General features: G+C 36.1%; 1 protein-coding gene across 1 annotated transcript in view; it reads right to left on the bottom strand.

Annotated features, from left to right (window-relative positions):
• The window catches only part of LOC126973290 (protein slit), a 180,735-nt gene that overhangs the window by 32,422 nt on the left and 121,545 nt on the right, over positions 1–26,768 (bottom strand). Inside the window, exons 6-18 of the mRNA XM_050820506.1 lie at positions 24,706–24,849; positions 24,139–24,300; positions 22,572–22,642; positions 21,114–21,258; positions 19,996–20,139; positions 13,115–13,186; positions 10,452–10,523; positions 9,496–9,567; positions 8,345–8,508; positions 4,443–4,599; positions 2,518–2,609; positions 1,072–1,198; positions 5–76 (exon numbers count right to left, since the gene is read on the bottom strand). Coding sequence (XP_050676463.1) covers positions 5–76; positions 1,072–1,198; positions 2,518–2,609; positions 4,443–4,599; positions 8,345–8,508; positions 9,496–9,567; positions 10,452–10,523; positions 13,115–13,186; positions 19,996–20,139; positions 21,114–21,258; positions 22,572–22,642; positions 24,139–24,300; positions 24,706–24,849 — 1,494 coding nt within the window. The remainder of the gene's footprint in view (positions 1–4; positions 77–1,071; positions 1,199–2,517; positions 2,610–4,442; positions 4,600–8,344; positions 8,509–9,495; positions 9,568–10,451; positions 10,524–13,114; positions 13,187–19,995; positions 20,140–21,113; positions 21,259–22,571; positions 22,643–24,138; positions 24,301–24,705; positions 24,850–26,768) is intronic.

Below are 26,768 nucleotides of genomic sequence, written 5' to 3'. Positions count from 1 at the left end.
TTACAAAGTAGTCAACAGCGTGAGATGATCGAAGGATCCTGGAGCGATGCAGGTGATCTTATTGTCTGCCAGCGAACTGCAAAGAAAGACATTGTTTTCAAAGGTTTCTTTACTAGATGGGGCAGTGCTGCCGATATTAATACCATCTATGTGCTACAGAAGAGGGCTAATTGCGCTATTTATGAACTAAGTCCTAAAGTATTCCTTCGCACCTTCGCACGACACGCCACAAGTTAGAATATCATCCCCACCATCTGGATGTGTGGCGGTCCTCCACAGTGCGGTTTTCAAGGAGCTTTCCTCCACGTACTACAATGCTGTGGCATGAACTTCCTTGGTGTTTCCGGGACGATACGACATACCTACCTTCCAAAAAACCTTAAATAAAAGCACGTACACCTTCCTCAAAGGGCGGCAACACTCCTGTGATTCCTCTGATGTTGCAGAGAATGTGGCCGGCGGTGATCACTTAACACCAGGTGACCCGTACGCTCGTTTGTCCTCCATTTCCATAAAAAAAAGAATCATTAACAGAAAATTTAAAAGAAATAAACATTTTCACTGTTGCGTCTCCATATATTCTTGATAATGTGCTATATGTTCAAAAGCACATTGAGGAATTTGCTAGAAACTATGACCATAATAATGTTAGCACGAGGAACAAACATAATTGAACTTGTTATGCCTACTACTAGGTTAAGTTGAGTTAGTATGTCTTATATTAGGTATTTGGGTGTTCTATATGCTTTTACAATGTGATAGATAGTGATAATATATACAGAAAATAAGTTTATAAAATAAATTGAATTTACTAATTTAATTATTTTTAAACATTATCCCCCTTATTCATAATAGTCTGCTAACTTAAAGCATTGCTAATTCTCACTCTGTCTTCTTCTATTGACCTAAGTCGGAATGAGAAAAAACACTCCTAAGCGGCTGTTTAAAGTTAGCGGACCATTATGAATAAGGGGGTATGAGTTTTCAAATTTGAATACTATATTTTCTAAGTTTTCACTTCTATAGGCAGTTTCTACAACTGCCAATTTTCTTTCTATAGGTGATACTCACAGGGTGGTGAGGCTGTGCAGGCCGAAGAACATCTTGTCTGTAACAGTGTGCAGCAGGTTACCATCCAACAGCAGCTCTTGGATGTTGGCAGCGCCGTCGAAAGCATTATCCTCTATCACTGTTATGCCTGAAATTGTTAGTTTGAAACAATAAAATCCATACTTATATTATAAATGTAAAAGAGCTTTCTTCCACGTACTACAAAGCTGTGGTATGAACTTCCTTGTGCGGTGTGTCCGGGACGATACGACATGGGTACCTTAAAAAAAAGCGCGTACACCTTCCTTAAAGGCCGGCAATGCTCCTGTGATTCCTCTGGTGTTGCAAGAGATTGTGGGCGGCGGTGATCACTTAACAACAGATGACCCGTGCGCTCGTTTGTCCTCCTATTCCATAAAAAAAAGTAAGGTCTGTCTGTTAAGCTGTTAAGCCCTTGAAAGGACATATTCAATTCAAATTCAAATATTTTTATTCAAAATAGGATGTGACATCACTTATTGAAAGTCGAAAACTACCACCCATTCCAAAGAGAATGCCTCAGACTTGAGAAGAATGGGCGCAACAAACTCACTGCTATTTTTTTTCATCAATAAATATGTTTACAAAGTTATATTGTACAATTAAACTTATTATTTAATAGCTTGAGAGCGGTCGTAACATTCCCAATATCGCCATAGCGTAGAATATCCGGGTTACCATCCATTTACGAGGTGAAAAGGGCGGGTGACAGGCATAAAAAAGGCATTTATTTTCTCAAAATTGATTCCTTTTGAATTCTTTATGATATAATTTCTAATAACTACTAGATACTACTACCGCTTCAGAAACAAATGGCGCTCTGAGAGAGAAGAAGCGGCGCAAGAAACTCTCCCAGCATTCTTTTTTTGCGCTCTTTTCAATAAAAATATACAATATTGTACAGTCATTTATCGCTATAAAATAATCACAATCTAATCCCAGGCTGTCCGATCATTTAGATTTTCAGCAGTGGAGTAATAGGATTTACGACATAGCCATTTTTTTATAAAACATTAAAATTTATTTATAGATAATGCCTGAACAGTGGCTGAGCTTTATTGTAGAAGTTTATACATTTACCCTTAAAGCTATTATGTATCTTATGAATCCTACTAGAATTAGTTACAAGCAATCCCTTATGTCTAGTGTTATAATAATGAAAATCACTATTAAGAGCAAAAAGGTGACCATTTTTGTGAACGTATATTAAATTTTCATAAATGTACTGACAATGAACAGTCATAATATTTATTTCTTTAAATTTTTCTTTGAGAGACTGTCTATAACCAAGCTGATATTTAGCACGAACAGCTCTCTTGATAGAAAATTGTATTTGAAGTCAATCAGTCGAGTTAGACCGCCAGGGGTCTGTGGACTTGATATATCTGGAAGCTCCAAAGGAAGGGTGATGTATGACATATAATTTACCATTATTTTTGAAGTCCAATTTGGTGAGATCTGGCAGGCGACCAAACAGTCCATCCGATGTTATTTTGCCCAGGCTGTTGTCTGGCATGGTCCTGTAAAAGAGACAGGTTTAAACTTGGCTTGATAACAAGTTCTGGAAGAAATAGAACATTAATAACAGACTAAAATATTATCTATTACAAAAACTATAGCATCTAAGAGAATTTGAACCTGCTACGTCATATTTATAAGTTATATTTATTAGTTTTTATGTCTTTAAAAATATTTTCACTGTTGTTCATTTAATTTATAGCATAAGTTGTGACGTATTATTAAGTGTTATTAGCATTAGTTAACCTTTGTGGTTTTTTTAAGATGCTAAGTTGACCTAGTTTAACAATCAGTATATGTAATATGATAATTAAAAAAAAATCTGATAACAATGTTGCTAAATAAAATAGAGTTACAATATAATAGTGTATATACAAACAGAGCTTGCGAGAGAAAAGGATTACTGTAACCGATTTTGATTGGCAAGTCGTAAAAAGTCAGCCACACTTTGTGATATATATATCCTCAGCATTTTGATTATTATTTATGATAACTAAAATGTGTGGGGTATCTTTTTTAGATTGTTGCAATTTATGAGGGCCTCTAGTTTTTTTTTTATTAAAATACAGCCCATGTTTTGCAGTGAAATATAGCCTTCACATAAGAATAATTCATATCTGACCTTTTAATTTAATGTCAAGGTCAAAGGTAAAAAAAAAGTTGAGCTCGTGAGAAGAACATACAAGAAGCTCAACGGCCACTCTTTCCAATCAAATAGAGTATTTTACAATGGCTGTAATATACATAACTAATTACTATTGTAAGGTGCTGCATCCAATAGATGAATCGTGTTTTAAATATCAAATCTTATTTCATGAAAAGTAATAAGCTGTATAAATATAAATTATCATATATTGTATGCATCAACCTTTAAAATATAACAATAATAATTGTGAAGTCATAAACCTGATGCACAAAAATATGCAAGGATTGTTAGGTAAAGAACTGGAACAGGAGTTACTAATGAACCATGAAAATATTGATATCTTATGTCTTACTGAACACTGGCTTAGAAAATATGAGCTCATTTTTAACTCCAGTGGTCATCGGTTAGGCAAGTGTGTTTAGCAGAGAAATGGTAACACGTGGCGGCTCTCTTATACTTATAAGTAAATCATTCAAAGACCGTAAAGATATTGTGGGCCTCTCTGTTGAACGTACCATTGAAATAGCCTGTGCAGAGCTTGAGTGTGCCATTGTTGTAAGTATATACAGACCCCCCGATGCATTATATGAGTTATTTGAGAGTGTATTGGAGGAGGTTCTATCAAAATTATCAGAATCTAAGAAATATATTTGTGGTGACTTTAATATTAACTTATTAGAAAAATCCACCACAAGTATTAGATTCAAATCTTTGTTTAAATCATATAATTTATCAAATATTTTCTTAGAACTAAAAAGCTTTAGAGCTTGAATTCATTGTTTGTGTAAAGGATGCTTCGTGAAAGATGTTATAATGTGTTTATAAACAAAAATATAAAACAATATTGATATAACATGAGAAGATGTTTTACCAGTGGGAGGCTCCTTTGGACAAGATGCCGGCTAGATTATGGGTACCACAACGGCGCCTTTTTCTACCGTGAAGTAGTAATGTGTAAGCACTACTGTGTTTCGGTCTGAAGGGCGCCGTAGCTATTGAAATTACTGGGACTTAACATCTTATGTCTCAAGGTGACGAGCGCAGTTGTAGTGCCGCTCAGAGTTTTTGAGGTTTTTCAAGAATCCTGAGCGGCACTGCATTGTAATGGGCAGGGCGTATCAATTACAATCAGCTGGACGTCCTTCCCGTCTCGTCCCTTATTATTCATAAAAAAAAATATAACACTTACAAGGTATGAGTGTCTAACGGCAAGTCTCGAGGTATCTCTGCCAGCGAAGCCCGAGCGCAGGACACTCGTAGGCCTCTGCCCCAGGTGCCCCGGGCGCAGGCACAGGCTGTTGGACACGGGGGCTCGTCACCACACGCTTCAACTGTATCTTCACCAGCTGTTGATCATCAACTTAATTTATAGACAAGTTTTTTATATATATAAGGGGGCAAACGGGTAAGAGGTTCAAGAGATGGGGAGTGGTGAGGCAACCCCCTATGGACATCCGCAACAACAGGATAAATGTATACACTTCTATAATAAAGTCCCAGCCACTGTTCAGGCATTATCTATAAATAAATTTAAACGTTTTATAAAAAAAAATGGCTCTGTCGTAAATCCTATTACTCCACAGCAGAATATCTAAGTGATCGGACAGTCTGGGACTAGATTGTGATTATTTTATAGCGATAGAAATGACTGTACAATATTGTATATTTTTATTGAAAGTGCGCAAAAAAGAATGCTGGGAGAGTTTCTTGCGCCGCTTCTTCTTTCTCAGAGCGCCATTTGTTTCCGAAGCGGTAGTAGTATCTAGTAGTTATTAGAAATGACTTTAAAAAGATTTCTAAGGAATCAATTTTAAGAAAATAAATGCCTTTTATGCCTTTATGCCTTTTACAGGTCAAGAGATGCGTTGCCGGCCTTTAAGGTGGGAGTATGCCCTTTTCATGAAGGTCCCTAAGCCGTATCGGTTCGAGTAATCAAACTCAAAAGTCATTCATTCAGTCATGTAAGCCAAATAAAAAATATATTTATGTCAAAGTTACATGATTTATCATTGTTATCACAATTTATCATCGAACCATTTGGGAAAAGTCGGGCCGGAAGTAGCTTAATAAAATACAGGCCAGATATTAATAGGTACTTTAGTGTGCGTGTCATGCACATTAAAGTATTTAAGGTACGTCAACACTCGCGATTTGTATGAAACTTTGTGTTAGTGTGTGTGCATTGCACAAAATAGAGGTTAATTCTAAACTCATTTTTTCTGGTGGTCTAGATAGATGTCTATCTATCTAGATACGTGTAGACGTATAAATAATCTAAAATTTACAGCTTCAAAAATTTACAATTTATTACACCTTGATTGAAATATATAAAATACTAGCTGACCCAGCAATCGTTGTATTGGCGATATTAAAATCGCGATACAAAAGTAACTGTTGATCGTAGATGGGTTGATATTGAAGTTGTATGTATTTTTTAATGCTGACTCATAATCAAACAAATTTAAAAAAATATCAAAAAAATTAAAAAAAAAAAACTTAATATTTAAGGGGGAAGAAAAAAAGATGTTGTCCGATTCTCAGACCTACCCAATATGCACTCAAAATTTCATGAGAATCGGTCAAGCCGTTTCGGAGGAGTTCAAAGTTTAACACCATGATACGAGAATTTTATATATTAGATGAGTAAATAAGCCATAAGAGCTATTCAGTACAGTATAAAGGCCGGCAACGCTCTTGTGATTCCTCTGGTGTTGCAAGAGAATGTGGGCGGCGGTGATCACTTAACACCAGGTGACCCGTACGCTCGTTTGTCCTGCTATTCCATAAAAAAAAAACAGTATGCATCAATTCATACACACTGGTGGCGCAAGGGAATTTTAAATGGATTGTATAGATAAAGGGGGTACTCAGGTGAACAGAACGGGAATCATTGGAATAAAAGGAATAAGCCGGTATTCACTTCTTCTGCAAGATCCTGGGTTCTTCTATATTCGCCTGAGCGTGCTGGCAATCCATATTAATATATATTTCGCGGGACACTTAACGAATAATACACTAAGATCTCACGGCGGCAAATCAACAGGAACACAAGGATTTCCTGGATTTATAATTAAATTGCGGTGATGAACTTTCGCGTGCGGTAACTTGACGTAATGTGTGTTACGCCATATGACCATAGATGTCGCTGCTCGCGGTTTATTCTTAACTTGTACCGGCTAAGTTGTTAGGAGTTAGGGAAAGGGTTGTGTATATATATGTATGGATATATACATATTTATTTATGGTGTATGTGGATGATGCAGCTACTGTACTCAATAACTTTTGTAATAATTTACATTTACTTTGTTGACTTACTCGTGTAAGACATTGACTATTTGACGTTTGAGTGTGTTTGTTGCATCAAATTACATTTTACATATTATATTGTAATCGAAATAATTTGTAAATCGATGTAAATGTAAATCTTGATATAAAAGAGTGGCAATGAGTTTCTTGCTACTTCTTCTCAATACCTCAACCCTTTACGAAGTAACGGTAGGTCCAATAAAAAAAAATATATTTTTTTTGACATTCATAAGTGTCATTTCCATGACCTACGTGAATAAACTGATTTTGATTTGATTTGATTATTATTTGGACAAATAGCGTTACACACACAAAGTAAATAAAGGTAAGGTGAGAATATTTTTTACTATTAACAAAAATATAACTTTTCATTTAACATCGTGAAGTAGAGTTCTTTTTGGAATGCCGGTTCAAAATCGTGAGTAACGCACACGTATCCTAAAGAATATCATTTTTATCCCCGCAAAATGGTAGAGGGAAGGCAACTAATTGTGATTTTAACACGAGATTGCCATAAGCGCGCGGCCGTACAGTTAGCCTATAAATATTTTATGAAACAGTCAAAATGTTAGTATTTTCTTATTTTAGTTTCTTGCTTTAAGAAATATGTTTGAAGATTTCGGTGTTTATTTTATGTGAAAATTTTCGTATTTAACAGTTTATTAGTTAGTAATGCAGGTAGTGCGTATAGAAGCTAAAAAAATTTTAGAATAGATGGTTATTCTAAGAAGTTCTGATGCCCCTTCTGGCTTCATTCTAGTTTGTAACTCTTATCATTAGAACCTTTAAAAGTGTTTTTGCTATAGTTTCTAAAGTATCAAGTCGCCACCCGTGAAAAACTAACCTACTATTTAAATTTCCGAAGACCATGCCATACTTTCCATATGCAAAAGATATGGAAAATAAAAAACACTAACTAACTTACTAAGCACACATGATTAAATAGGTCATATTATGCCGAATATTTAATGTGAAACTTTTATTTAAACTTTATTACATCGCCTCAAAATTTTCGTCCATCTTCCATGGACCAAGGCAGGTTGGTTAATTGGTGGGAGGCACCAGACTGTAGCTCTTGTACGCGAGAGGGGCGTGGGTTTGAACCCCACGCTTCAAAAGGTTTTTTAATTATGCCTATTTAATTTTTATTTTATGATTAGTAGTACCACAATTTTTATATTTTTTTTATTCATTTAGATTATTATGCCGACAATTATAATATGTCATTTTTTAACCGACTTCAATTTTTTTTTTCATGTTTGTTACCTCAAAACTTTCGACTGGGTGAACCGATTTTGATAATTCTTTTTTATTTGAAAGCTGGTGCTTCCTGTGTTGTTCCATTGTAATTTGGTCCATTCTGACATGGCATCCATGAGAAAACCATAAGTCTTAAATTTGCTATACATACGTATAGCAAATACTAATAATAATACTAATAAATAATTAATTTATTTCTAGTTACGATTATTTTAATTTTTGGAGTCAGTGTCATCCAAGAAATATTTGTTACTACATACCTACAGTTATAGGTGAGATGTGCTTGAGTTGTGAGGAGGCGAGAGCGGGTCGAGGCGGAAGGACACCGATACACAATTATCGTAACTAGAATTAGATTAATTAATTAGATTGTATAAAAATACGCAATTATTTTTATACTTTTTAGTGCATATTATATCTATTATTTTGAAATTGTGTTTTTGAAGTCGGTTGTTTTTTTTAAAGTTCCACTTGTATCGTGGTTTAATAAAACCATACAATTACTTTTTTTTTTTCAATACTTACGTTTACACTTGAAGTTCTCTTCCCTCAGGGCGTCTATTCTCTTCCTGCTGATACGTTTGGGCGAATCACACTTGGCTCCAGACGTTTCAATCGGGTTTCGTCGGAGATACACAGCGAGCCATCGCAGGGAACAATCACAGGCGAACGGATTGCGACCTAAATGCCTACAACGTAAAGTTCAATTTAGATGTATCGATCAATGCTGGTTTAGTATGGACATGTCCATTTAAATACTTCGTAAGTACTTATTTTCATGTTTTTCAAATTAATTGTAGATAATGCTTAGGTAATTAGATGAAGGGGATCGAATAATGTAGTAAAAATACAAAGCGAACCATTTCCACGAAGCAGTTTGGGATAAAATCGCAATATTATTCTAATATCGACTAATGATTGTACAAGGTTCATAATAAAGTGATTGATTATCAAAAAAAAAACCAAAGATTTTACACAATTTTAATTGGGATAGGTACTTATAATAAAATTAAATAATTTATGAAAGAAATAAGTAACTAAAGTACAATTATTACAGTTACTTACATAAGTGAAGCTTACATGTTAATAACTTCTTTCTACATTCTTTGGAAATTACCACAAAAATATAAATCTCAGAAATCCCTTTATTTTAGAAGCTTAATTCAAATTCAAATATTTTTATTCAAAATAGGATGTGACATCACTTATTGAAAGTCAAAAAGTACCACCCATTCCAAAATGAATGCCTCAGACCTGAGAAGAATGGGCGCAACAAACTCAGCGGGCTTTTTTTTCATCGAATAAATATGTTTACAAAGTAATATTGTACAATTAAACTTATTATTTAATAGCCTGGGGGCGGTCACTCCATTCCCAATCTGTGGTATCATTAAGAAAGTCATTTATGCTATAGTAACCTTTACCACACAAACGTTTTTTAACAATTCTTTTGAATAACGTAATACTATTGTTTTGAACATTTTCTGGGATCTTGTTGTAAAAGCATATACATCGCCCCACAAAAGACTTACTAACTCGACTTAGCCGAGTAGTAGGCATCATCAGTTTATGTCTGTTCCTGGTGTTAACATAACGCTCGCTTATAAAAGTTATTCATTATGTAGTCAATAGAAGTTAGTGAAATCGTGTTAAAACATAAAAGTAAACCAACTTACAGTGTCTGAATTCCAGTCAGAGAATCGAAACTACCGTTGGGTAATGTTCGTATGTTGTTGTCATATAAGGACCTGTAAGAAAATTATACAATTACTACCTTTTTTTGTCCAAAATGAAACCACTCATAAATTTGAACAACCCATTAGAAATATAATTATTTATATTATTTATCTGTATGGATCTCCAACAGTTGTACATATTAACTTACATCTAACACATGCCTTATAACTAAACATTTGTATGTACTACCAATTTTAGAACACATCATTTCATAAAAATAGCAGTGACTCTAATTTCCATTTAATTATAATAATAACGTTATTTTTCCCAGACATTACAATAATTAATAATAGTATTAAAAGTTAATACTGTTTGTAAATTATATAATTAATTATTTATATACAATGCAGGGAGCAAAGACAGCTAAACTAGTATGAACTGTGTTTCGGCTGTCAGTGACTTCTAAATTATCAAAATCAGATAAAATAAATTAAAAATACTATCTAAATACAAAAGTGGGTATGTATGTGTATGTGTGTGTGTGTGTGTGTGTGTGTGCGTGCGTGTGTGTGCGTGTGTGTGCGTGTGTGTGTGTGTGTGTAAGTATAGTATATAAACAAAGTATAGTTTAAATTCATAATTTGTATTCTACTGAACGCTTTAACTTCCAAACATAATTACGAACATGGTTGGGAGAGCACTCACACGGAACGCGAGAGGTCGTGGGTTCGAGTTCGTAAAATGTTGATTTCAAATTTTATTTGTGAATTTTCCTTCACTTAAATTATTAAAATATTGGGATTGTACAAACTTCCAAAGTGTTTTTAAAAACCTAATTCATATAAACTCTTTCAGATTGACTCTTTAGCTTCAAGGGGTGATGCATATCACTTACGCACCTACGCCTTCCATCAGTGAGGCCCTATTGTCTTAATATACAATAGTATTTACTTACAGTAGTTTTAAGTTCTGCAGATCTCGAAAGGTATCCTTCCGCACGCACGATATTTCGTTGGAATTTAGTAATCTGAAACAAAAAAGGTAGTTCTGTATAGTTATAGGAATTTGCCAATTTTATTTCATAACATCAAGAATTATTTCTTATGCTCCCTGTTGTTATAATGAAATTGTTTCACAGCAGAACTGTCAAACCGTGCGACAATAAATTCTCTCATAGAAAATATGTCTATACAAAACAAATATTGAAAAAAAAAAATAATTATGGGTTCCAAATCGAAATAAAAAGTATCCTATCTCTCAAGTTGGACTAAACTGTACTCCATGAAGTAATCCCCATGAAAATCCGTTCATTAGTTTAGGAGTCCATCACGGACAAACAACGTGTCACGTAATTTATATATATTAAGATATTAAGATATATATGTGTTTTATCATCTCAACTTAACAACGTGTCGCGGCACTGGGCGGCGGTCGTGGGATCAGTACAGCCACTATAACAGAACAGTAGCGTAACACAGCGATTTCCCTGAAATGTGTACCTACGACTGGGAGGAGCGTTAGGGTTGGTACATACTGAAAGATATCTATATAAATGATCTTAATAAAATGCATCATCGCTCATAACAATTACAAAGAATTATTAGACGCAAATTAAAACGTGAGTCACAATCACTGACGTTCTATGCACATAGACAATGCACCTCATACAAAATCAAAGTCGAAATATGGCACATGCCACAAATGACACCACAATGACCTTCGACTACTATGCCTATACATTTCTACGTTTACTCCAGTTTTTTATTATTGGTCAATAGGCAGCAATGTTAACAAAATTTCAGTTTCAGCTGCGCATTTTGAATTAAGAACCCGATTTGGACAGTGACATCAGTGGAGTAAGAGCTAGGTTTTTTTTAAACCCAGACGAAAAAGAGGGTTGCTATAAGTTTAACGTTCGTCAGTCTGTCCCTATTTTCCGATCAAGATCGGTTCAGTCGAGGGTTTTTTACGTCTTTAATCAAAAATAACACTCATATTATAAAGAGGAAAGTTTGCATGTTTATTTCTTGGCTTGTGTTTTTATTTGTTACTTCTTAACGTTCTAAAGGAATTTGGATTTAATAAGTTAAGGTAACGTTTAATGACAGAAACTAATACTCAAGTATAATATTTTTATTTACATAGAATAATAAGTTAAACTGGTTATTTAAATGTTAAATTCCTTGAATTTAAAAAAAATGTCTTTTAGACTTGTATATTTTTCTGGTATATGCTTACACTAAGCGAACGTCAAAATATATTTGTATGATAGCTTTTGTCAAATTTTAAATTTGGCTAAATCCAATCGATATAAATCCTTAAGTGATGAAATATAAATATGCTTATTTGGTTTGCAAATTTCTTCATATCTCTATCTTGCTACCAACTGGCGCCAATTCTCTTTCATAATCTCGTGTATTTGAAAGCTGAAGAATATTAGCTTTTACATATTTGCGATATAAATAAGTATCAAATATAACTGGGAAACGATACTTCCGTGATAGCGTGTAAATAGCACTAGTATGTAATTTTTTACGTTCTAGTTAGCCGTTTACATTACACAAAATACAATATTGCTAATCATTGCTCACTAGGCCTTAAAAAATTAACAAAAAACCAGTTTGAAGTCGTTTATTTTTTTAATTTTATTTTTAGATTTTCTGAACTGACTTATATGAATGAATTATGAATCTGAACTAACTAATAATTTGTCTAAATTTGTGTACATGCATTTCAATTTTAACAGACAGTTAGAAATTCTGCCACAGATCGCAACCTTACAGAACGTAAGTCGTTAAGGAATTCCATTGATTCCAATGATATTTGACTAGTATCCTTAACTTGCTCCCAAGAATTGAAGAGTTCCGTTACTTTGTCATGGACCCCATAATCGGAACCTAACGAAACTCTCAGAAAACTACTTTTAAAGTATATTCTTTCCAATAAAAAAAGAATTATCGAAATCAGTTGGCGCAATATTGAGTATTTCTCAGTGTCGCGTACATTCTTATAGCAAATTTAAGACTTTCATGGTTTTCTCATGGTTGCCATTATAAGATCTGAACCAAATTGCAATGTGATCACACGAGAAGCACCAGCTTTCAAAAAAAAATTAATAATTATCAAAATCGGTTCACCCAGTCGAAAGTTCTGAGGTAACAAAACATTTAAAACATACCGACGAATTGAGACCCACCTCCTTTTTTGAAGTCGGTAAAAAAGAGCGACTCTATTGTTTTCATTTCTGACTGTGTCCTTTCATCTGTCCCATTCCGACAAGCGGATCTTGTCTGGGAATTGTAGATAATTTTACCATATTTTATAATATTAATTTTATTAAATTACTTATGCTTTTTGCATATCCATCTTATATAAATAAAATGACCTTACCGATGATAAGTCACACCATCTTTTTTAGAGTCGTTAATGAATTATTTAAGCACTTTTTATAGCACGCTTAGGCTTCTTGATTGAGTCACAGTTGACACATGACTAAGGAGAAAAGTGTGCTTACATCGTCTTTAAGCACACTTTTGCAGTTCCGCTGTCAGACTGCGAATGATATGTACATATGTATAGAACGTAATTGGCCACAATAATACATAGATTACTACTTACAATAGCTGCAGTGAAGACAGCCCGTGGAATATTCCCGATGGCAGGTCTTTGATTTTATTGCCATACAACACTCTGAAATTAAAAACAAATTCAAATTCAAAATAAGATATATCACATTTTGAAAGTCAAAAACTACCGCCCATTCGAAATAGTATGCCTTAGATCTGATCAACCCCAATATTTGCATCTTAGGAAATTGAATTGAGATGTCGCTCTTGTGAATCCTGTAGATGAAGCCACAACCTAAGAGTTCAACAAAGCATACAAGATTTTCTGACGATACGTCACTCGAACGGTTAGCTCAGTTGGTTAGAGCATTGGCACGGAACGCCAGAGGTCGTGGGTTCGAGTCCCGCATCGTTCATAATTTTTTATTTTCAAATTTTATTTGTGTATTAACCCTAGAAGTGAGGGTTACCACTTTAAAAACATAACGAAGTGTTAATATCATTATCTGTGTCTCACTGTTTTACTTGTTTTTATATTTTTGTGCTAGAGTATTTCAAAAAGTACTTTTTTTAGGAACAGCAGGACAGACGAGCGCACGAGTCATCTGATATAAGGGATGACTTCCGTCCACATTCTCTTGCAACACCTCCTCTGGTCACAGGAGCGTTGCCGGCCTTTAAGGAAGAAGTACGTGCTTTTTTTTAATGTACCCATGTCCTAATGTCCCGGAAACACCGCACAAGGAACCTCATGCCACAGCTTGGTTGTACGTGGAAGAAAGTTAATTGAAAACCACACTGTGGAGGAACGCCACACATACAGATGGTGGGGATAGTATCCTGATTTGCGGCGCGTCGTGCGAAGGTGGAATTCGGCGGCAGGAATCAGTTTAAACAGCTCTTCGGAACACTCCCCATGATAAATGCGGTAGAAGACACTATGGTGCTTCATATAGTCCGCAAACAAAAACGAAAATTAAAAACAGTCTGACCCAAACAATGTCCTTCTTACCAATCAGTTCCCAAAATTTAATTACGATTGGATAATTTTTTGAGAAGGATATTGCCAAGAACGAAACGACGATTTTTGAACTTTTAAGTATCGCTTATGTCTTGCTCAAATTGTTATTTTTTCATTTAAAAAAACCTACATAAAACCCAGACCCTTGAACGGAGTGGACGCGACCTTCTTTTTTTTATGAAATAGGAGGACAAACGAGCGTACGGGTCACCCGGTGTTAAGTGATCACTACCGCACACATTCTCTTGCAACACCAGAGGAATCACAAGAGCGTTGCCGGCCTTTAAGGAAGGTGCTCATACCCATGTCGCATCGTCCCGGAAACACCGCACAAGGAAGCTCATTCCACAGCTTTGTAGTACGTGGAAGAAAGCTCCTTGAAAACCGCACTGTGGAGGACCGCCACACATCCAGATGGTGGGGATGATATCCTAACTAGTGGACGCGACCTTCAGCAAAGAAGTACACGACCGAGAAGAAGAGAAGTAGGAAGAAGAAACCGTTCGCGTACTGCTTTTTGGATTAATAATAATAGTAATATTTCATTAGACTACTGCGGTATATGTGGCGAACGAACCGTTTCTACTTACGGCTTACTATAGTATAAATAAATAAAAATAAATAAATAAAAATAGCCAGCCAATTTATTGCAGCAACTACATTACATTTAAATATATTGCATAACTTAATTATTAAAAACTTTTCTTGCTGCGTGTCCCTCGACATAGGCCTCCTCTAAATTTTTCCAATTCGTTCTATCTCTGGCTAGACGAGTCCACATGCTTCCGACCAAGTTTCGGATGTCGTCCTCCCATCTTTTGGATTGCCTGCCTCTTTTTCTTTTTCCGTTTCTGGGGTACCACTCCGTCACTTTTTTCGTCCATTTTCCAGAATTGTCTCTGATCATATGGCCTGTCCATCGCCATTTTTGCTGTTTAATAATTTTGCTTACATTTTTAAATTTTATTTTTTCTTTTATGTCCTGCAGCTTCATTCTGTCTCTCAATCTAACACCTAGGACGCTTCTTTCCATAGAATTTTGGCAAGTTTTTAGAGTTGTGAGATTTTTCTCGGTTAGGGCCCATGTTTGTGATCCATAAGTTAAACATGGTAGTATGCAAGCATTAAAAACCTTTCTTTTGTCCTTAATGAGAATATGCTTGTTCTTCATCACTTCGCTGAACGACCAATATCTTTTCCAAGAGTTCGTGACCCTTCTATCGATTTCTTTTGTCATACAGTCTTTGATTGAAAATAAATGCCCCAGGTAAACGTATTCGTCTACATATTCAATTGTTTTACCATCTACTTTAATTTCTTTTCTATTAGAGTTTGTCATTATTTTAGTTTTGTTTACGTTCATTGTGAGGCCTACTTTAACACTTTCCTCTGACAATTGTTGTAGAATATGCTCTAGTTTCTTTGAAGACTCAGAAAATAGTACTATATCGTCTGCAAATCGTAGATGGTTTAGTTTTTCCCCATTTATATTAAGTCCCTCACTTTCCCATTCAAGATTTCTGAATATCATTTCTAATACTGCTGAGAATAGTTTGGGAGATATAGGATCTCCCTGTCTGACTTCTCTTTCTATTGGGAACTCGCTGCTGGCCTTATCCAATTTTATTCGAGCTGTGCTTTTGGAGTATATATTCTTTAAAATATTTATTATTTTTCCATGAACTCCTTGAACTTTAAGAGAGTTCCAAATTGCATCATGTTCTAGCGAGTCAAAAGCTTTGTTGTAGTCGACAAAACCTAGATAATATACACAGTTGTACTCTTTAAATTTTTCTAATATTTGTTTTACCGTGTGTATATGGTCTACAGTCGAGAATTTTGTCCTGAAGCCTGCTTGCTCTTTGGGTTGGTTCTCGTCTAATACCTTAGAGATTCTTGATAGTAATATCTTGGAGAAAATTTTATATATGTTTGCCATCAAACTTATCGGTCTATAGTTTCCAATATCGTTTTTGTCACCTTTTTTATAAATTAATACTATAGTTGATTTAGTCCAGTCTGCCGGAATGCTTTCAGTTTTCAGGATTTGATTAAATAGTACAGTGAGCTTGGGTGCTATTATAGGTAAGGTGGCTTTGAGCATCTCATTTGATATTTGGTCAGGTCCTGGTGCTTTGTCGTTTTTCTGTGATTTGATAGCTGAAACAGTTTCACTAAGAAGGATCACCGGTAGAGGATCTTTGTCTGTAATAACATCATATTCATTGTCTTTTACATTTTCCGCTAAGTTTCGATAATTTTTAGTACTTTTGTACAGATCACGATAGAACTCGGCTGCAGTTCTTATTATTTCTTCCCTATTCCTAGTTATTCTATTTGTTTTATTCTTGAGATTAATCATCCAATCCTTTTTGTTCCTCAGTTTTTTTAGTGCTTTTCTTACTCCTCCAGTTTTGGTAATGTGATCTTGTATAGTTTTATTTCTTTTCTGAGTTATATCTTTGCGTATTTGAGATCTTATTTTTTTACTTAATTCTGCAATTTTAGTTTTAGTGGCCTTATCCTTTTTTGAAATCAACTGTTTTCTTTGTTCTATCAATTTCTCACTTTCATCTGATAGAGTCTTTGCTTCTGGTTTACATTTTACTGTTTCCCTTATTAGGTTAGTTATTAATGAATTATATTGTTCTTCTATATCCTCATAGATTTGGTCTTCCTGGTTTAAAGCTATGGACAGATTATTTTGTAGTTTTTTGTAATCCTCTGTTCTCTCTCTCGACTTTTTGGCTGTTACTTTTTTTAGTGAAGCTCTTACCATTCTATGGTCGGTATTAAAATTAATATTGTTCAAAACATGTGTATTAGAAAAACATCTCGCTTTATTTGTCATAATAAAATCAATTTCGTTCTTATAATTTCCATTAGGTGACACCCAGGTCCATTTTTTATTAGGTTTTCTTTTGTATTGACTGTTGAGAATTGTTAGTTTATTTTGTAAGGCATAACTGATAATTTTATTACCATTTTTACTGCGTATACCATAACTGGAATTGCCTATTATGTGCTCTTCGCCGGGCTTACGTTGTCCTATTTTGCCATTAAAATCACCCATAACTATAACGTTCTTTTTCATATAATGGTTGATCGATTGTAATGTTTCGAAAAATTCTTCAACTTTCAAACGTTCTTCTTTATTTGTAGGTTCAGTGGGAGCATATACTTGTACGATTGTCCATGATTCATCTTTTACTGATGTTGGTAATTTAATGTTTAAGATTACTATTCTTTCGGATATACCAATTATTTCTTCTACTTTTGGTGACAGAAATTTTTTTAACAGAAAACCAACTTCGTAAAGGCCTGGTGTTTCTCCGTTATGATATAAGGTAGTTGTCATATTCTTCAATACACTCTCCCATTCTTCGCACTTCGCTTAAACCTATTATGTCCCATTTAATATCGTCGAGTGCTTTTTCAAATTCAAGTAACCTTTCTGGTGAGCTAATAGATCGTACATTTAATGTTGATATGTATATATTATGTTTGTCTTTTTGAGAAGGGTAGTTAACTGTGAAGTTACAATTAGAATTTAGAGGGTGTTGGTCATTTTCCTCCACGATGACCAATCGGCTTGGAGGAAGATTTTCGTAGTTATTCTTAATGTTGTCTGTAACAGTTCGGTTGCCGAGTAAAGGGGATTGCTACTTGTTTTGGTCCGTGCCTTGGTTAAAAGAATTAGAGCGAGCCCGCATTATATCGAAAGCATTGACTCTACTAAATTTTGATGTTGGTGTGTTGTTTATAGACTCTGTTACATTTGGACTTTGTGAAGAAGCATTAGAGCTATATGGCGTACGCTTTCGTTTCTCATGACTCTTATTGTTCTTTATTATTAGTTTATCGTATTTGATGTAAGCAAAATTCCCTCTTTTCCTCTCTTCTAGCAATTGAGCTTGTAACGAGCGCCTTTTCTCTAACACCTCTTTCGAGAAGTCTTCTGTTATATAAATATTTTTTGATTTCTTTTTGTTTTTTAAAATATCAATTTTCTTCCATGTATTTGCAAGCGTTATTACGATCGGCCGAGCTTTTTTACTATCAGCTGTTGTCTTTCCAACTCGATGCGCAGAATTTATCTCTTGTACACTTAATTCTATCTCTAACTTTTTTATTTCATCTATGACCTTCGTAATTAATTGTTTGTTAGACTTCTCGCTCTCTTCCATTCCAAATATAACAATATTGTTTTTCTTTCTATCCTTCTCTAACCAAGCTACTTTCTTTTCCAAATTATTTATTTCAATCTTTAAGTTTTTATTTTCTTCGATGATTGGCTGAAGCTTTTTGTCAATTTTTTCCGTTAATTTAGTTGTAATTTCTTTCGTTTGGTTCTCCATTTCGAGTTTTATCTTCAGAAATAATTGTTGTAAATTGAGATCCATAACGATAACTTGTTTCTAGTGGTAAAGTTAATTACGTTGTATGTTGTATGCTTAAAACGGAACGTAATATTATTATACTGCTTTTTGTCTATGGCGATATTCGTATACTCGTTGGCAGTTGGCAGCTCACCCCGCTGTCAAGTGCTTGCTAGTAAATGTCAATGCTAGCTGACAGCAGCGGTTGGTGATTATTGATGATTCATGAATAATAATCTAGAAAATTGGATAATAGTGATTTTTTACCGTGGTTTGAATGAAGTTTCTCTTGTTAAAACTAGTGAATTTAATAGCAATTCAATGGATTGGCACTTGCACTACTTGTTTTAACATAAATCACAGGTTTAAAAGTACTTTTAACCACTTTTTACTATTTAAAACTATTAGAGCTTCAATGTTAACATTGAAAAATCTTGACACTTTGACAACCAAAACTTATTTCTATAGTATAGTACATTATAAAGAGGATAACGATGTATGGTGTTTGTGGGGTTCTGTGCACGCCACCTACAATTGTATGAATATTAAACAGCTGAGATGGTTTGGACATGTCGAGAGAATGAATGAAGAACGATTGACGAAGAAAGTGTATAAGGCCAGTGTGAATGAAAGTATTAGAAGGGGTAGACCTAGGCGGACGTTTCAAGATCAAATCAGGAACGTCTTGGAAAAAGGCCAGGTCAAGAGTACTCTAAACCGAAGAGCATGTATGAAAGGAATAATGAAAGTGGACGAAGCGAAACAAGTATGGTCTCTGCCTACCCCTACGGGAAAGAGGCGTGATTGTATGTATGTATGTATTAAACAGTTGTTAAATGATTTAAAAGAAGGGCTAAGAGTTTCTTATCAGTTCTTCTCCCCATGTCAAAACCCCTTTACTAACTGATGTAGCTTTATGACGCTTACCAAGTTTTTTTTGCAATATGTTATGTTACTGTCACTCCCTGTGGTAAATAAATATATTTTGATTTCTCATACTCGGAAAGTAATGTTGTTTTGATCTGATTATTGGGTGGAAAATGCTGCTTCCCTCCATAGAGAGGGAAAAACTCATACAAATTACTTCCCACCTAAGGGCCGGAATGAACTTTAAAAATAGAACTGCTGTCAGCTGTGAAGTTTTATACATAAAAAAAAACTAATTTAAATAAATGCTTCGGCTATGTGACTTTCTAAACAGCCAGTTTGAACTTTAGAATAAACTTCTTTGGGCGGAACAAGCTGCAACACGGTGAGTTCCATATTTAAAATTTAAAAAGGCGACATAAATTGTCCTAATTTGACAATTAATTTTAAATAGGTACTACCAATATTATTATATATTGTCAATAAATAGTTTAGATAAATTACTAGTTTTATTTTCCTCATATTCGAAATGAAAAGTAGAGTGTTTAACACGGGTAAAAGAATCAATTCCTACTCGGACTATAGCCTAAATACCTCGGGAATTGATTCTTTCGACCCTCGGTTAACAATCTACTATTTATTTGTTGAATCCAAAGCCATACTTACAAGGAAGTTAAGTGAACAAGGCCGTTGAATGCATCTCCCGCTACCTTTGTAATCTTGTTGTTCGACAAATCTATCCGGGCTACTCTCTTGACCGCGGAGAAGGCTCCAGAAACAACTTCTGTTATCTCGTTCTGTTCAAGGCGGCTGAAATTAAATACAAAATAAAAATAAAACAATATTTATAATTCTACAACTTGTTATTTTTAAGTGATATTCCTAACTTCTGGGATTAATTATACAAATTCTGTTTGTAACCAAAAATAATGAAATTTGAACAAGACATTCCATGATTTACGATCCATGCGTCAATCGAACGGTTGACTCAGTCGGTAAGAGCGCTCGGACTTCGTTCATAAACTTTGGTTACAAATTTAATTTGCTTATAACTATATTTACAATACTATGATTATATAAAATTAAAACTATCATAACGGGGTAGTTTATTAAGAATACTGGCAGCATTTCCACGTTGGATAGCTAGCTAGGATGATCCGTTGACCGAAATAGCTGCCAGCGCTTGGGTTGCCAGTATCGAGGTGTGTATATAGTACTTGGTATATTCTCCGCGCTTCAGGGCCACAAGGGCCTAGTGTTTCGTGACCAAACGGCACAACGATGTAAGACTCACTCAGACCGACATATTTGCGACGCTTGCTGTCTTCAGCAGTCGAATCAGCAGCCCCAGCACCAACTGACGTAACTTGGACATGAGAAGGAGGCAGAGTGTCGACGCCTATTATATTGTATATTCTTTATACTACACAAAAGAGCTGTTCCTGACGCACAATATGTCGCTATAATGGCGATAGAATGGACATATATGTAATTTAAATTTTACTGTTTCTACTAAAACTTTGCGACAAAATAATTTCTTTCAATTATAAAACATTATGACAATATGGCACTTACGTTAGTTGCTTTCAATTCCAGAAAATTTTGAAATCAAATGTATAACGAAATCAAAAAAAAAAATAACATAAATGATTTTCTTAATGATGCCACAGATTGGGAATGGAGCGACCGCCCTCAGGAACGCCGGTCGAACGAGGTGAGATCAGTGTGAGGCCAAATTTGCGCTTTACCTTTTCTATATCTGAACGTATACCATTAATACTCACATCTCTGTCGCTCGGTGAGGGATGCTGGTCGGTAAGGAGTACAGCAGCTTCTCTCTGCAGTCCACGGTGCCGTCAGCAGAGCAGCGGCAAGGAGGCGGGCAGCGCGGCTCAGCAGAACATTCAGCAGTTATCGCGGTCTGAGGACCTACAACAGAATATAAAGGAAAGGAGTAAAATTAAAACGGTAGGCACCTAGGTTTAACGTGAGTCCCACATAACCAACGCAGACTTAGGCTGCGTTGGTATGCATGAGCATTCACCACCTCCCTCCCGTCGTTATCCCGGAGGGTAGCCCATTCCCTTGCTTGGGCGAAAAAAAAAAAAAAAATCAGTGCCATATCTCAGCGGATACTTAATATCAGCGGATACTCCACAGGGAGTGCCGCTTGCGCCTCTCTCTCCTCAAGAGAAGGTCGCCTTCGATGAAGGCTTAGAGGGGGCACCTGCCCAAAGCCAACTGCAGGTGGAGTTAAGTGGGTAGGCACCTAGGTTTTCACGTGAGTTCCACATAACCAACGCAGACTTAGAATGCGTTGGTATTGTGGATACCCGTCGTTATACCGGAGGGTAGCCCTTTCCCTTTGTTTGGGCGCAAAAAAAATGCCTTGAAAATCAATTCAAATTAAAATCACATTTTTTATGTAGGTCAAGGAAATGACATTTATAAATGTCAATAGACTGATTTTCTTTTTACATTCCATTAGAAATAGGCGCCGTTGTGGTACCCACTACCCATAATCTAGCCGGCATTCTGAGCAAAGGTGCCTCCCACTGGTCCGGCGCCTATTTCTGCCGTGAAACAGTAATGTGTAAACATTACTGTGTTTCGGTCTGAAGGGCACCGTAGCTAGTGAAATTACTGGGAAAATGAGACTTAAAATCTTATCTCTCCAGGTGACGAGCGCAATTGTGGTGCCGTTCAGAATTTTTAGGTTTTTCAAGAATCCTGAGCGGCACTACATTGTTATGGGCAGGACGTATCAATTACCATCAGCTGCGTCCTGTTCGTCTCGTGCCTTATTATCATATAAAAACATTTTAGTATGACCTTTAATGAGAAGTTCTACAGCTTCATATGGTTGAACTTGGTATGTCTTGTTCACCTATCAGGTTGTGGTTTCATCTACAGGATCTACTTTACAGTTGCGCTGCTCAACCCCAATATTTACATATTAACAATATACATATAAACAATTTGTTATTTCAAAGTGATAACTCTCATTTCTGAGATTATATTATTCAAATCAAATTTTTCGACGAAGCGAATGAATGCGAATTTTATATAGGCAGTTAATACCTCTGGGATAAGGCAGTATAAAAGGCATAAAAGGCATTTATTTTCTCAAAATTGATTCCTTTAGAATTATTTTTGATGTCATCCGCTTCAGAAACAAATGGCGCTCTGAGAGAGAAGAAGCGGCGCGAGAAACTCCCAGCATTAAAGTATTAAGTACATACCGTTACAAATAAGTTCGTGAGCATCCAACTCCGTGAGTAAGGCACCGCGCATAGCAGCCGGTGCTTGACACCTGAAATTAATAAAACAAATATTTTAGATAAAGGATTAGTCTTTGCTGCGCTCCGAATAGATACCGCTGGCGTACTCGAGCCAGTCTCGCACAATGTGTGACGTTGACGTGCAACATGTTCTGTTAAATTTTGCCAATAATTGAAACTAAAATGCCGAGTTGCCTAAATAAACTTTGTCAAAATAATACAACAAGAAATAAGAAAGACACTGGGATCTGGGTATTTTGTATTTTATTTATTTCAATCTATATATATATTGAAATTAATCGAAATCGTTATATATACTTATATAAAGTCTTCAGATTCCCGACTCGTCACACCAGTGTGACTACGAGTAATTTTTTTTCCTCGTTGTCACACCAAGGGTGTGAAGACGAGGAGGTGTGGAGACGACCAAAAACATTTTCGGTTCATAGTCATTCGTTATTTAAACTATCCAGAATGTCGATATCATGAGAATAGAAATTGACACATCACTTATAATATCAATTACCAACAGGGTGTAGTAAAACTCTTGGTGTGACAACGAGGAAAATAAATTACTCGTACTTACACTGGTGTGACAAACTGGTGTGACCACGAGTTGGGAATCGACATTTCCACGTATATAGTCACTCATCACGATATCTCTTGGACCATTAGAGCTAAAGACTTGAAATTCGGTAGGAATATTCTTTTCACCACTCGGTCAGCGGTCAGCTAAGAACGGATTTTCCAAACTTCCATCCGCAAGTTTTTTTTTTATTATGAACAGAACAACGTCTGTCGGGTCAGCTTGTGTAAAATAACACGAAGCGTATGTTACGATGATGCCATTGAGTGTCGAGATGCCACACAGGCATCAAATAGTTGCCGTAATAAAACAGCTATTGTTCTTAAGTAGTGCGGTATTTAGCTGGAAAGCAGCGGAGACCAATCCTCAATCTAAGGCTATGGATACTAAAAGAAATGTGGGTTTCTATTCGGTTCAGTAGATCCACAGATTACTCTCTACAGCATCACAACCTTTAAACTTTATTTAATATACTAAAAATGACACAAATTAACCAGTACTTACTCCTTACAAGACGATTTCTATCAGTCAACAACTCACCGCAATCCACGAGTTCTCTCTGCATCTTCTACCGCATTTATCACAGGGAGTGCTCAGAGGAGCTGTTCGGGTTGATTCCAGCGGCTGAATTCCACCACCGGACATTACGTGCAAAGTTGCATCACGTTGACGTCTGGCATTCTACAACCGCGCGTTTTGCAAGAAATTTCTTGCCTCGCACAGCCACTTTGTGGAATCAATTACCGGCTGCGGTTTTCCCGAACAGATACGACTTAGGGACCTTCAAGAAAAAAGCATAATCCCACCTTAAAGGCCGGCAACGCATTTCTTGACACCTGTTGTTGTGGTCCATGCGCGGTTGCCTCACCTCTCCCATCCCGTGAGCCACTTGCCCGTTTGCCTCCTCTTATAAAAAAAGGGTAAAATATGAAGCTATCATACCTCGCCCCGACTCCAAGTATCCCTGCAGCTCTGACGGCGGCCGCAAGCCGGGCAACCCGACAGTCACAGACCACGGGGTTATCGAGCAGCCTCAGGGTGTGGAGACGAGCTACGGACGCGGCTTCCAGCGACAGATACGTCAAGTTGTTGTTGTTCAGGGTCCTGGAAGTAATGTAACGAACTTAGATAATTTATACGTCTAGAGAGACTCTCTTTCTGTTGGACAACCGATAAAAACAAGCTTTACATCTTTAAGGTCCGTCAGACAAGCTACGTTTTACACCCGCAATATGTATTTCACTTAGTGTGAGTGCATTTCTCGATCTTCAAATTCAAAGAAACCTATTTGCTCTCACAGCAGAGAAAACATCGTGCGGAAAACTTTATTACTTTAACTGCGAAAAAATACTTTTTTGCATGATATTTACCCAGTAATACTAATACATACACACGCAGACTAAGTACGCAGCATATTAAGTCGAATAAGGCCAAACAGCCCGTGTAAAGTAAAGGAGGACCAATAAGTAACTCGTTTTGGCACAAATGATTCCCAAAATAAATACTTACAGAACCTCCAAGCTCTTAAGTTGTTCCAGCGCCTTCTCATCGAGACACTTGAGCTGGTTTCCATCCAGGTGGAGACTCTTCAGCGCCGTCAGACCACGGAAAGTCCTCCGACTGATAGCTGTCAACTCATTTCGACTCAAGTCTCTGCAAAACCAAGATTAACATAAGGCTGATTGTCACTTCCAGGTTCCACATGTAGACTTCCTGAAAAGCATCGCGTTCACCTAATGGCAAATGCCTGGCTTATTACAATGCAGTACCGCTCCGAATCTACTGGGTGTCGCCAGAAAATGGTGGGACAAGGTCAAATGGGATTGACTTTGGTCTATCAGCTTACAGATAAGCAAAAAAAAGTTTAGTAAAAGTTCGGCAGGTTTATGAGTTATTGAGCTTATTTGAGATATAGGAAATTTGATACCCCGTGTTCGTTGTATGTTTGATATTACTCTAAAAACATTCAAAGATCGCGTTTTTTTTCTGGGTATGTTTGTGTGAGTCTACAGATATGTCTGCTAAGTTATTATTTTGTAAAATCGTGTTATGTCGAATTAACAGTACTTTATTTCTTAATTTTCCATTGACTTGATTTGTCTATCCCTAAAACTTGCTCAATTAATGGGGAGTGTAAAACGGTATCATTTGCAACATAACTCGTACAAAAATATGAAAATTTTGACTTTTTAACTAAAGGCTTGGTAATTTTCTCCACCAATAATTTACCAACCGTAACGAAATTGTGGAAACTGAATTTGAAGGAAATATTCTGTGTCGGACTATTTTGCTTTTTTCGCTTAGTTTTATTGGATTTGTATATGCCTCTGTTTCAAACAATTCAAGAATTCTTGAAAAACCCAAAACTTCTGAGCGGTATTACAATTTCACTCGTCACCTCGACAGAAGATGTTAAGTCTCATTTGCCCAGTAATTTCACTAGCTACAGCGCCCTAAGTTTTGAGCACTTTTTGAAGCATTCTAGCACATACAAAAACAATGCACGTATGTTTTAGTCGGTACGTAAGCGGGCCCGATATATTATGATCCCTCGTTCAGTGCCGAAATACGTAAATGTATTTTCCTCCTCTCAAAAAATAATTACATAAACAAAAATCCAAGTGTTGTGAGCCTTCATGATTGTACATTCTGCTAAGATTTGTCTTCGATCAATTCGAAGCCTCGTGCCAGGATTTGGCGAGTCAATATCTCCTGAGGATGCCTCGTGTAGAGGCGAAACACGTGTCGAATTGATTAAAGGAGAATCTTAGCGGATTTTACACCCAGAAGGCTCACAACATTTGAATAATTATGGATTTCCGCAAAATAATGTCTAATTTATTTTATACACATCAAATCATAAACAAAAATATCTAAAAAAACAAAATAGTAATGATATTATATGAAAACAATTATGATCTAGGATTAAAAACCAAGAGGAGAAGAGTAGGAAACAATATGAAAAATTGCACTCTACTGTATCCTCTTAAGCGGTGAGAAAAATATTGCACAATGATATTTGATATCCTACCAACAAGTGACACTTTTTTTATGACAATAAGGGACGAGACAAGCAGGACGTTCATCTGATCATAATTAATACGCTTTGCCTATCACAATGCAGTGCCGCTCAGAATTCTTGAAAAACCCAAAACTTCTGAGCGGCATTACAATTTCACTCGTCACCTCGACAGAAGATGTTAAGTCTCATTTGCCCAGTAATTTCACTAGCTACAGCGCCCTTCAGACCGAAACACAGTAATGCTTACACATTACTGCTTCACTGCAGAAAAAGGCGCCGTTGTGGTACCCATAATCTAGCCGACATCCTGTGCAAAGAAGCCTCCCACTGGACATGAGACATAAGCTTAGAGTTTATATGAGTTAATTTGTACCACGTACGGGCCCAACGGATTCTATCTGATAGTCATTAAAAAAGTTGCGTGTAAGGGTTTATTGATGATTAGTATTCACCGCCACCCGATACTGTCTTGCAATACTAGAGGAATCACAGGAGCGTTGACGACTTACATAAATGTTCATTTAAAAGAGTGGCAATAAGTTTTTTGCCA

The sequence above is a fragment of the Leptidea sinapis genome, chromosome 29 (genome assembly GCF_905404315.1).
Source record: "Leptidea sinapis chromosome 29, ilLepSina1.1, whole genome shotgun sequence".
NCBI lineage: Eukaryota > Metazoa > Arthropoda > Insecta > Lepidoptera > Pieridae > Leptidea > Leptidea sinapis.
The sequence above is the reverse complement of the archived record's forward strand: the minus strand, read 5'-3'. Positions and strand labels throughout refer to the sequence as shown.